Consider the following 13,555-nt stretch of genomic DNA (forward strand, 5'->3'; position numbering starts at 1 on the left):
TTTCTCTGTTGTTCCTATTTGTCCATGTCACTGGTATTTTCAATTGACTTAGAGCAACATCAACCACGGACACGTTAGGGCTGGCTCTAGTCCTCTCAGCATCATAGGCAGCCGCGGGGTGGTTAATGCCTCAAGAATCTTGAGAAAAAAACCCTTATTTTGTCCCCATCTTTGCAATAACAAAGTTCAATTCGGGGGCGTGTTATCTGGCTCCTCTTGAACAGAGAGGCACGCAGGGGCCAGTGCAGGCCAAGCACGGACACGAGCGGGCCCATCCTGCTAGCCTACCTCTCTGGTTTGCTAGCCTACCTCCCCAAGCCTCCAGCCCTAGGCAGCATCCTGCCCTGACGGAGCTTAAAGCCAGCCTTAGCCTTCAGTATCATTATTCCCTAGTTTTCAAAGGGAAAGAACCTGGCTGCTAATCCTGATGCCAGTGACGACTCTTCGCCTACAGGGAGGCATATGTGATAGCTTGTCTGCTAAAAACTGAGCCAACACAGTGTGATTCAGACCTTAAGCTTTCCAAGGAAGAGAGCTATTTCTGAGTTAAGCACATCGCTTCAGCTCCCCACACAAACACTCTCTATCCAGTGCAAATGGTGCCCCATCAACAGCCACCCGTTTTGTATGTGGATATACAGCTCAAATGCTTCTCAAACACTGACCGTGGCTTTCAAACATACAGTGAAGTTTCAGTGATAGACAGAAAGACGGAAATCCTGGGAACAGGTACAAACCAAACAGCTCACGTGCTCAGGGGACGCGGCCAGGGGTTTGGGCAATGCTTTTCTCCAGCTTTTTTACCAGGTCCTTCTCCTGCAGATAGTGTTAAGATACAGCAGGTAGTGAAGGCAAGTTTTCAAATGTCCAGTTTAAGGGCAGGTTATACTTCACTGAACATCTGGCAGTATTTGTTTCCTTATGCTCTTCACTGGCGCAGGACATTCTTTTGCCTCTTGAATGACATAAATATGAAATAAAAATATGACTTCCCTTGACATTACCTAACGTAGCTGAAACGGTAATGCTGGGGGAATACCATGTTCCTGAACTGACTGTACAAATCACAACAATAATTTCCCTGTGACTGCTTTCAAGACCTGCAATCAATACTTTATATTCTAAAGTGATGCTTAGGTACAGAAGTTAGGAACAGAAAATTACTTTTCTGGTTTTAGCTACTTTGGTGGGTAATTTTTTTTTGGTGGTGTTAGTTTTGTAATGTGCTGTTCAGTCAAGCTGTGTATGGCTAAATGCGATGAGTTTTCAGTGCTGCACCTTCCTACTGCTCTTCCATGATCTGGGTCATGTAAGTGCGATGCTTTTCTTCCCTTAAGTTTGCCCGGTTTCACCTCATCGTTCCTTGTGAAATCTGAAATCCTCAATAGGATTCAGTTCAGTAGTTCCTGTGCCCTCCAAACAAGCCGTGTTTTTGCCTAGGAACTCTCATGAAAGCAAAGGTAGAAGGAAACGGTGTGATTCCAGGGAAGTGAAAGCAATTTCAGAGGAGCAGAAGGGAAGCAGAAGATTAGAAGCTGTAGCCCCAGTATCTAGCACTCCTAGAATGGCCACCATGCTAAAACCACTCCCTTCAGTTCAGAACAGCTTTGGGGCAAGCAATAGCAAATAAGTTTTATATTTTACTTAAACACTCTGAAACAAAGTTCTGGGATTTAAAAAAATAAGAGAAAAGCAGGTCTCATGAATAAATCTTAGTTATTTTAGTGACGTTGCGCTGTTATGAACTATCTCCAAGTTTCTCAAAAAAATCTGTGATCTGCAAATTAAAGGTCTCTTCCAATTTTTTTAGTCTACTTTGTTAGACCCAAGCACAACGGCAAACGTGGATCAGTATGGCAGAACCATAAAAATGCTGCATCCCAACCACCAATACCTGTTTGCCAGTGCTGACTGCCAGACCGTGGCTCAGCATTGTTTAGGAGAATCATAACCAAACCCATGCTGGCAACGAGCTCTATCAAAACTCACCCAAAGCAGCAAGAGTTAACCACGCACTAGTGTGCCTCCAGCGACACCACCATGCAAAGAGAACAGGCTGAGACACACCTCTCAGACCTCATCACAAGCCAAATTTCCGCCATCACGGACACCACGTATCCCCTGGCCTGCCCTAAATTATCGGGGAAAGCTGCTTCTCCCTACATTAAACAAACGAGCAAACAAAAACCTGGCTTTCCCCTCACCCCCAAACCCCTGGACCAATTTAAAAAACAGGTTAGAATGATAGGCAGTGTGTTGACAGTTCAACACAGTTCGACAAATGCAAGCAAGCGCTCTGACAGATTACCCCTAATAGGAATTAAAATTAGTGACTCAAATGCCAAGCAGGCCCGACTGTCCTGTTACTCCAATAGAGCTAACTGGGACAAAGCTCTGCAGGCTTTGACCTGCAGCACGGTACAGTCCCCTGTTCAGCCTGCCTTGGGTTTTTGGGGGCGGGGGGGACAGACAGCACATGGGTTTCAGACCCAGAGTACCTGGCTTTAACTTTAAAGTTACAATAGTAGGACTAAAGGGATGCGATCTGGGGTTTTTATTCTGGTCCTAATCAAGGAAAAAAAAATCTCTCTATTATGATTTAAACTCATGGGGAAAGTGCATGTTTTTGCCGCCCGTAATAGCAGTAGCATCTTTAGAGCCATCTTCTAGTCACAAGCATGAACTCCACTAAGCAACACAGCATCTACCCTACCTTTAGTCAGCTTAGGTTAGTGCTGCTGCTGACACAGAAAGCGTTACACACGAATGACTGGCTCAGGCTGCAAGTCAGGGCACATTTGTCCATACCTGACCTACGCAACACCACACAGTAACAGAACTGCACAACAAACAGATGCAGTTACATGCTCCCCTAGGCTGGGGAAGCTTTTTTTGAAACCTTAGAAGTTCACTCATTTCAATTCCTCTTACAGGTCACCACTTGTACTGTCACACCCCTCTGTCCTGCACCTGGCCCTGGTCTGACTCATTCCTTGACTGCCAGGATGATGTATCAAGCTCAGATTTTCTGCATGTAAAACGGGAATATTTTCTCCAAGGGAGACCATGAGTTTCACTCCATGATTTGAAAATGGAGGAAAAAATTTATGATGCACACAGGGTCATGCAGAGATCTGTTTTGCTTACTGCGGAAGCCCCAGAAGTACCTTCATTTATAAGCTGTAGGTTGTGAAAAATCAGGTCTGTGACATCTAGGCTTGCCTTGTTCCTGCAGACTAGATTAAAGGTATTAGGCTAGGGAGGAAGTTCCCTTTCATGGGGGAGGCAGGGATTTCTTCCCCTTTTGCCTTTGTCTCATACAGAAGGTATAAAAAGCAGTGTGAAGTCCATGAAAGGCTTTGAGATTTTCCTCTGAAAGCAGCTACAGGACAGTACTGCTACTAAAATGTGTCTGAAAAAGGAGGAAAAAAACCAGATGATAATATTGTACTTTTTCCACTATTATTTATTGAATGCTTTGACAAAGCCAACTATAGGTGATAGTATTTGCTTGTCTCCACATGTGTGTGTCTTCCCTCATGTACACATTCAACACACACCCAGCAAATGCTTGAGACAAGCACTGGTTTATTTTTCTGCATGTGTGCATATTAATAGTTGAACGCTGTGTATCACAGCACCTTGAACTGCTCTCTTTTTTCTCCTCCCCCCTGCACGCTGCCTGCCCAAGCACGCCATTAGTTTTGGAAAGAACAGCATACGCTGTCACAGATGTATCGTTCGTAAAAGGTGTACCTGCAGTTTGGCAGAAAGGACTGACACCTTCCGGCTGCTCGGAGGGAGGCGTAGGGCAATCTTCAGGTAGCCTGGAGGAGGGGCAGCAGCATCTTAATTACACTGAGGTGAAATCTGGTTTTATCAAACTATAAATAATGAAGGAGCCATTAGTCTTCAACTGCTGCATGGTATTTCTGGAAAGGTTAGTCTCCTTTGGAGAAGGGAGGGGAAGGTATGCAGAGGTGTTGAGACCCAGTTCAGACTCTGGACGTCTCATACCTCTAGAGAAGCTCTCATTTCCAGCACCACAAGCATAAGTGGCATTTCCACCAACTGTTCTTGAAAACCTTAATAAAGATTTCTTTTTACTGTTAAGGCACACACTTAATACTGAGACAAGAGAAAACCAAAGCAACTCTCGCTTTGAGCCTGTTTCTGCTGTGGTACTTCATCTGTGCCACAACTGACCTCTAGTCAGCAGTAACTCTCGGTCCAGCTTTTCAGTAGTAATCTTCACGCTGATAATACAGGGTGCCTCATAAATAACTGTGCCAGCAAGACAGACACTGGGGAGGGAACCTGCTTTCCACTTGTCTTTCACCCTGTTGCCCCAGTTAATGGATTTAGAAATTACAGTAAATATCCAGACACAGTAATCTAGTACAGTTCTTTCCTCTTCCTCCACCCCCCCTTTCTTGGAAGGACATGCTCCTTTTCTCCAAGCTTTTCCTCTCCTGTCTGTGGGCATGCATTTGGATGTAGGCACCAAAGCAGATTCTTTGATCTGGTTACAAAAGTAATGCAAAGAGTTGCTAAAAACCAGGGCATTGATAAGTGAAATTCCCAACTCCACTTCTGCCACACTTTATTCCATTTTACATCAGCTTCTGCATCAGGACAGGTTAGACACAGAGGCCAGGGTTTGACAGTTGCTGAATTATGCATGTGCGTAGTCATTCACAGGCTTCAAGACACCCCATCTATTCCCGCTGTGCTGACACACGTACACTGCAGGCTAACTACCAGGGCTGCACTGCACTACAGCACTGCTCAGACCTATTCCAGCTCCGGTAACCACCAGCCACTCATTTTCACACTCCTCTACTTCCTTGACAACTTCTGTGGAACCATTTACAGTTAGATTTGCAAATGCTCCCTTTTCAGGTTTCATTCTGACCCTCACTCAAAGCAGCTTCCATGCAATTTATTTTCACTGTCCCTATAGAATGTAAAATTTGGCGTCTCAAAAATCTGCAACTCCTTGCTGATGAAAAGCACGCTATTTACAGGCCATGCAATACAGCTGGGATAGGAAGTTCCATCATGATATCAACACATTTCCTTTCCCTGTCACAAAAAGCACCTGACCTGTCCTGTCCGCTCTGATGACGCTGAGATCAGTAAGCAATGGAAAGTCAGAACACTCTCTGACTTGAACAGAATAAGGTTTATAGCCTGGTTCTATCTGCAATGGCATGAGCAAAGTGTTCCTGTACAACACAAAGTCCCCCCATCAGTATCATACTCTGCACGCCAAAGAAGTCAGGCCTTTTTCACTACTTGCTGGTAGGAGCCTCAGCATATTCCACCTGGCTACAGAAGGAAGTCACAGTCATTGTCAGAGTGGTGGGTTTCTTCATCACATTGTTTCATTTCTCCTACATCAGCCTCAACTATTCACGAAATGCCAAAAAAAAGTGTCAATAAAATAACTAACCTGAAGTTCACTGTCTTACTTTCTAATAAAATTAAATAAATGAATTTTTCTCTAGGTACGGTGGAGATGAAGGATTTTCTCTCTCAGCCTGCAGCCATGCATGAGACGTGTCTTCCTCTGGAAGCTGGTTTCACATGGTGGCTTAGATTTTCCCACTTTGTATCTAGCACCATTTGAAATCAGTGTTCTAGGAGCAAGAATTACAGCGTGGGAGGAGATCAAGCAGCTGCTAACTTCACCAATGGCCTCTACTCCTTAAGCCAGCACTTTTTCCAATGGTTTTTTTTGCCAGCCATCCACTTTGTAACATCATCTGATTCTAGACACTTATACAACCACTGTATACACCCTCTCAAGCTAGGGCCGCCACAGGAACAGCTTCCTTCAAATGTATTGCTACTTAATAAACAATGGATATTGAGTTAAAGTTGTCCAGAGTAAAGTGATACAAAAGTTGCATGAAAACCAATGTAGAACTTCTTGCATCTTGACAGGCAGAGTACATGTCCTTTATTATACATTCACTAGGACCCTAACACTTAATTTACTAACTTAGAGCAAAGTATTTCCACTCTGTGCTTGGGGACTCCATGCCATAGAACTATCATTCCGTAGCTCCCAGAGACTTGCTTTGCAAACACAGAAATTCCCTCCAACAATTTGAGCTCAGCAACTAAACACAAAAGTGCCTTCAGCAATCATGATGATGTCACACTGGTGCACACAGAATCCACTCCGTTTTCCAGAACTCTTTTTTAAGTTTATTGCTGGTAACTTCTACTAATGTTTCAGTAGACTTCTATGCCCTTGCATCCAAACCACTACAGTGAAGCTAAACTATTTTTGCTTGACCTCACTATTGTCAGACATGTTCTTATACACAGAAAAGATGATCGCTGTGCGGATGAAGCATTTGATCAGACCACTGAATAGTCGTCTTTAAAGAATGTGTAGCTGTCATCTGCAAGAGGATTCTTCTCTGAGCCAGGAAAATGTCTCTTACACAGGCTGACCGATTTCTCTTGGTGTTCAGAGTCTCAGTTTTTGTCTAGCACCATTTGAAATCGGTTATGATGTAGGGGGAAAAGCAACAGTAATGGAAAACTTCATTCCCCCGCCCCCCAAAGTCCTTATAAACAAAACACCATCAAAAGCACGATCTTGCTTCACAAACACGTATGGTATGCTCTTCTGTTCTCTGACCTGAAGTTACACCTACAGGCCGAACATCCTGCACAAAAGGAGGACAGTCAGCATCACGTTCAACTAGGAGGGATGCTTAAAGAGAAAGCGAAGCATCTGCTCAAACACGTAACTAAGATTCTTCAACTCAAGCATGCCAGGGCCCATGCGTGAGCACAGCCACCTAACTTTCTGACCAGTTATATTCCATGTGCTATTTGTTTGCCTTAACCTGTTATTTACTCAGATTTTTTTTTTCTTTTAAATAAAATTGTGTGCTACTTGGTATTGGGCTCTGTCTCAGGTAGACAGATTACATGTTTCCCTGCTGGACAATACCTAATTGCTGCAAGTCTCTTCATTTCAGTCCCCAGCTCTGTTTTCACCACCCCGTATGAACCATGCTCAGAAGCGAGCATGTACACTGATTTTAAGTGTAACACCGAGAAGCCTGCCAACCACTGGCACTGCACACTACTTAAGGTTAAACTAGGAAATGCTGTACCTATGTTTTGTTACTCCCGCTGCGAGAACATCACTTGTTTTACCAGTAGATGGCCAACACTACATTTTTATTACATGTAGCCTTTTTCTTAGCACAAAGTTCACATGTTCATGACTCTTAATTATCAGTTCCAGATTCTAAAATGAAATAATTCATGTGGGACTGAGTTTTAGAAAAACGGTGCAGAATTTGTGACAATTAGGACAAACTAATTTGTAGCATTTAAGTCAAACTGCCTAGCAGCTGCCTATCCCATCAATGCTCACTGCAATCCCAAAACTTAATAGGTTGCAAAGCTGTGTAGTCTACATACTGTCATCATTTGTGGTCCACATCAACTGATTCTGAGCATCACAACTACAAATTAAAACAAAAAAATAAAAAATGACGTAATAGTTATTTTTCTATTCCACCCTCTGAAAGGTTCACTCTGTAAGGCAGCTGACTCCACACATTTCTTTGCAAAGAAAATTTAGTACATTTTGAGTGTGAACCTCATACAATTAAAGATAATCACATTCTACTTAAGATTTTACTTAAAAACGCCTAAGCTATATTCCCTAAGGATTACATCTGTTACACACCGGACAAAAGTGCCAAAACACTCTGGGCTTTGCTCTTGACTTGGTGTTACATCAGAACAGCCACACGATAATCTGCCTCTTCTCCATCCAGTTTTTCCCAAGTTTTTCAGGAATGAACACTAAAAGGTTTTGGAGGTTCTGGGAAATTCTCTGCACTTCCAAAAGAAAACCAAAAGGCTCTGAGACTGCTCAGCAAAATTAAAAATACATTCTCCACACTATCATTAAGTAATTCTGTGCACAAACTGCAAACTTCAATCTCAACAGTTACCACCTAATGCAAGTTTGGTACATGAAAAATCATCTTAAGAATAATGGGAAAATAGCTGCTTACCACATGACGAAGGAAAGACAAACACTTACTGCTAAATAATTTAACATTTTTATTTGTAACATTACAAGTCATCTCTAGTCTTTACATCTGGAAAAAAGTGTAAAAATAAGGCCATTTTTTACAGTTATTTCACTTTAGCATTAAGTGCATTTCAGCATATTTTAAACCATCGAAGAAGCCATATATAATCACACTAGCTAGCGACCAACACACTCAATTCCCAGTATATTACCATAGTGTTTACAAACAGTTACCAAACTAGGTATCAGCTAGGCAATGAATAGCAAGTCATTCTGCATAGCCCAAACCCCTTTTTAATAACGAGAGACTATTATGAACTCTGACAATACAACTGCTGGGATTTTCCCACAAAGCCCTAAATAGTTCTATGTTATTCAAACAATCTGTTCACAAGAGCAGAGAGCAGTGCCAATCTACCACAGTAACAAAGCAAGAATAGTTTAAATGCTGCCTCAGCCATCTAAAGTGAGGCAATTTGGTTTTTCTGGGAAAATTGGTTTTTGTAAGCTGCCTGTATGTTGATAGCAAACTCAGAGATTCACAAAGCCAAAACCTGTCCTAATTAAGGTTTTGGTTTAATAAGGCATTAGAAATAGCAAGTATGCATTTAAAGTAGCAGCTATCAATGCATGACTGAGCCTCAATTCATGGCAAACACTGTGATGGGAGCTCCTGGAGTCACAATCTTGACAAACACTTCATGAAGCAAACAGCTACCTAAAGAGAAACCATGTCTACCGCCACTGCCAGCACACCCATTCCTTCACTCCCGCAAATGAGCTGCTTTGGTCTTACTTTAACGTGAAAAGAGGAGTCAGACAGGGAAAGGCTTCTGTTTCTCAACAGCTATCTGATGCTAAATCTAGCATTGCAGAGACAGATTTAGCACTGTAGCATGTATAGCATTTGAAATCTCTATATGTGGAATACACGATTTCAAGTTAAAGAAGCGAGGAAGCTAGATCCATACGCACCCTGTCTATCCTGAAAAGCAACAAAATTATCTCAGAAAATGACATCAAGGGTCCAGAAAAATCAAGCGTCCTAAGGAACTTATACTGTGCTCCTGATGGGAGATGGCTACCACTGCTTTCTCAACAGTTCCTTTCATTAAGTACCTTCTGTCAATAAACCAACAAATTCAAAGGCAGGGGATCCCTTTGCTATAGAAACCTTCAGTCTTCCATTCCAACAAATCCACTGTAGTCTTTCTGGGACTATATCAAAGAGCCAGAAATATATATGGCTTTTTTCCTTCTTACAGACAATGGAAAAAGCTATAAAACTCTGATTTAAAGGCACATTTTAATTATTTAGATACACAGAAACCAACTTTGGCAAACAAAGAGGTAGTATATAGAAGAACTAAACTGTGATACTTTCAAAAAGACATAGCCTTAAATGGCACCAATCTCTTAAGGAAATTAATAATAAAACATTTCAGAATACAAGAGACAACATTGTTCATTTATACCGCCTCAGCTGCAAAAATGAACGAGAAGCACATTTGGATTTTAGTGAGCAGAGCTAATATTGGATAGTCTTCCAAGAAAAGAGGTAGCACTGAAGGCAGCAGGCAGCAGCAACTGGTACTATGACAGTGATACGTCCAGTACTCCCGCCGACACAGATACTCTTGCATGCTATGTGCCTTTAAGACCTTTTCACATACACAGAAAAGACAATATGAGTGGCGCATAAAGAAAAGCATATATATATATATTCTTTTTACCCTATTAATTTTATCTCCTACTACAGTTAATCAGTAGTGTAAGACAGTACAAGATATTAATCTACAGAAACTCAATGCAAGTGCAACCATTTTCCATTTCTGATAGGTATTTTCAGCTGCTAATTCCCTCCCACCCCCCAAAAAGGCCATTCATGCGTTACAGATCTTATATTCGGCAGTACATGGAGTGCTGTCGCGTTTCCTACAAACAAAAAAACAAGTCAAATCAGAGATTTTACATTTAAATAGTTTTTACATTTATTCTGAAAGCACATCCTTAGTTTTGTCATTAAATCAACAGGTAAAGTCACAAAACTAAATCACTATTTGTCCTCTTCTTACTAAGCAACTGCTAGACTGAGGAGATTTTTTTGCTTCATTTCATCCACTAGACTGCTACAAATGACCCCCGGAATAGAAGAGCATTTGATCCCAATGGATCATTTCAAGTGATGAACAGACCATGCCTGAGTACTATCAAACACTGAAAACAGATTGATTTGGAGAGTACATCAGGAGCATTCCTTATAATTTATTTTAAATACAGTATGTTGTTTAGTACATATTTTATAACCAGAAGCTGAATGTTAGTGATAATTTTAATTTTGTAGTCCACTAACAGCAAATTTACAAGCATATGAGGATTAAAATTCATAACTACATCCATATATATGTATTTTCAAGTTCTTGAATAACTCCTGTTTTGCTTTACAGAAGAAAACCCATATCAAACTTCTGCACTATTACTTTAAGTCTCTAAGGAGTTCTAGATACCCTAAGAAAAACTCAGGGGTTAATAGTGTGTACACATACCAGACAATTAATTTCTCTTATCATTGTCATGTGCAAAACATAAGATGGACATAAGAACTTTTGATTCCTTTTTTTTCCCCTCTCTCCAAAAAAAAGCCCAACTAACCCAGAAAACTAATCCCATCTCAATCAAAAACATCTTACTTCAGAGGTAAAGAAGATATTCCTTAATTCATACGTTATTTTGGAAGAAACTCCAAGCTTAATTTTCATATATGCCATCTCAAACATCAAAAATAGTGAGAAGTCACTTGTTATTTAAAAGTGAATAAAATTAAGACTGCATTTGAAGAGACCTTTACATTAAGTCAGAATAAGAGCTACAATGTTTCAACTATTACCTTCTCAGAACTTGTGCAATGGAGAAAAGCAACACACATGAAGATACAGTTTACAAAAGGATTTGAAGTGCAAACTCTACCTGTTAAGGTAGTAGTGACAAAATGCTGACAAGGAACAGTCAAATTAAGCTGTCCTGTCTTAAATCTGTCCTGTTGTAACAAGGTTTGAAGAGTTAGGTTTTTGAAAGAGCTGATTTGACCCTGCAGAAGTGCAGGAGCAATTGCAACTATCGTCAAATGCATCTGACTACTGGACTAAGCACTAGTTTAAAATATAGGAGAGGAAATCAGTTCCAAACTAGCAGTATGTTTTGATCCTTTTTAGGGCTACAGAACTCTGAATTTGAAAAAGAAATCACCTTTTTATAAAAAGGTTTGAAAAGATGACCTTGTTTGCACCTTGTTTATTTTACTTTTCTTCTAGAAAGCTGAAAACACAGATGAATCAGTAATTCTGAGACACTTGTAATCTGGTTTTCTCTGAAGGGATGCACACTACCTTTATAATTCTAGTGTCCATGTAACTCAGCAAAGGTGGTTTCCAGCTCCAAAAGTCTTCTAGTTATAGGGAATTATACTATTAGCTAACAGAAGTGACACACCACTGGAATCCATTTCACATTACTGAGACAGGTGCAAACATTCAACTGAGTAAGCATGTAGTTTCTATTTTACAGAAAAATATGTTACTCATTCTTTAAAGACAACCCAAAACTAAGGTAAGTGGTATGCAATCACTGGAAGCTATCATTTATGACACTGAATGATAATTCTTTACGTAATACATGCTATTTTTCCAAAATGAATGAATGGTTATTATAGTCTTTCCTATAGGAAACCAAGGTTCCCAGCTAGCTAGATTCCACACTTCTGAAACTCTAAGCAAACCATCATACAAAAAAAGACACTTAAGCTTCATTGCAGAAGTCCAAATTAAGTGGAAAGTGTATACCTTTTAAAGAATCAATTAATTCATTTGTGCAGTTTCTTCCTTCCCAGCTGGTACATTAGTTTTTAAAATACATGTTTCCTTGCAACTCTCATCAACTGTATACGAGCTGAACAGCAGAAGGGGAAAAAGGTCTAATTGAATGTCCTATAAAACCAGCAGATTAAACACACAAGAAAGAGAGGGCAAGAAAAGATTTTTGCTCTAATTTGAAGACTATGACCCAGCAAGAACGAGATACTGGAAGCACAACAGTTCGCAAAGGCTCAGCTACATCAGGAACCCAGAAAACTAAATAGGGAGGTCTAGGCCTTATAAAAGGAGATTAAAGCAGGGTTTTCAGACAAAAAAAGAGGTTTAATAGTCAGATGTTCACAGCGAGGAAGCTTAAGGAAAGCATTGGGCGCAGTAAGACTTCTCATGTTGTAAAATTGAGGAATATAACGTTCTTTAATTTTTGACGATGTTGCTTTAGATGCCTCCTCCTTTCTACACCCTGAGAAGTCCCTCCACAGATGAAGGCAGAAAGCGCTGCCCTAATGCTATTAACTCCCACGTACTCTTATTTGGACCATCCAGACTGCAGATTATCCAAATCATGGATGAAACGTAATTGCTCCAAAGCACTGAATCACTGAGCAACGCAGGTACACAGGCACTGTGCTTACAGGGCCACTCTGGCCCTTGTAACAATACTGTACTGCCTATGTGGAAGATACTAAGGCTAAAACCTCACTGGATAGAAGCTAGCTTCAAGGTTCTCCCAAGTAGTAGTGTGTGTGCCTCCTTACAAATATGAACTGCAGGGATATTTCCTCTGGTTTGCTTTCTTTATAGCAATCCTTCCTTTGCTGCACATACCCCAGATAAATTCCAACAGATTTTGTTAAAAGGTAGTCAGTTTTGATGAGATGATTATCATAACATTCTATGTGTACCACCTAACCTGCTCTGAATTTTCAGTATTTTGCATGTTACAAACTATTTCTCCAACAAAACAGGCTTTTTTCAAGAAGATAAAATAAGACATCACTGCAAAAAGCAATGCACAAAGAGGCATTTAAATCTCCTGCCACCCCTCCATGAAAAAGCATACACAACAATCAGTTGTTTTGAAGATAAAGTTCAAAAGGCCCCATATGTCTCATTAAAACCAGAAGAACACTACTACTTATGCATCTAATATTTTACAGTTGATTTTGCAGGTCTTTAACATAGGGACACCAATCATTGCTGCCACGGGAAGATAAAAAAAATGACGTGGATCCACATACTAAACATTCTAAGAGCAAAGCTGACTATTTGCTTTATCAAACCGCACAGGAGTACCAATTTAGGACAAGCTTTTTTCCACATTTTCCTTGTAACTAAGGCCATATTGTTTTATTTGAGGTGCTTCTGGTCCAAAACACAAATTGGTTCTCTAGTTACCCTCCACTGCCATTGGTACATCTCATGTAGAAGAGAGGAAGCTCCTTAGTTCACCTCCAAGGCTTCCAAACTCATGTAAACCACCCTGGCTCTTAAAGCCTGAGACCTAGTGATGCCAGAGGGAATCCAAACAATAAAATAACACAAGCCCACGCAAGCCAATACTATCACTGGTTTTAAGAGGTAAACTGACATGTTTTAGAGCAGA

General features: G+C 40.7%; 1 protein-coding gene across 7 annotated transcripts in view; it reads right to left on the reverse strand.

The window, feature by feature from the left end:
* CD46 (CD46 molecule) overlaps positions 1–13,555 on the reverse strand; it is a 30,182-nt gene that overhangs the window by 9,109 nt on the left and 7,518 nt on the right. The window contains exons 11-12 of one of the 7 annotated variants that reach the window (XM_054803662.1): positions 11,920–12,025; positions 8,086–10,015 (exon numbers count right to left, since the gene is read on the reverse strand). The exons of 5 other annotated variants lie outside the window; for them this stretch is intronic. In XM_054803662.1, the coding sequence (XP_054659637.1) occupies positions 11,935–12,025 (91 nt within the window). In that variant the 3' untranslated portion in view covers positions 8,086–10,015; positions 11,920–11,934. Of the gene's footprint in view, positions 1–8,085; positions 10,016–11,919; positions 12,026–13,555 lie in introns of those variants that run through there. One more of the 7 variants, XM_054803664.1, reaches the window with a different exon arrangement.

The sequence above is a fragment of the Grus americana genome, chromosome 25 (assembly GCF_028858705.1).
Source record: "Grus americana isolate bGruAme1 chromosome 25, bGruAme1.mat, whole genome shotgun sequence".
In the NCBI taxonomy this organism is placed as follows: Eukaryota; Metazoa; Chordata; class Aves; order Gruiformes; family Gruidae; genus Grus; species Grus americana.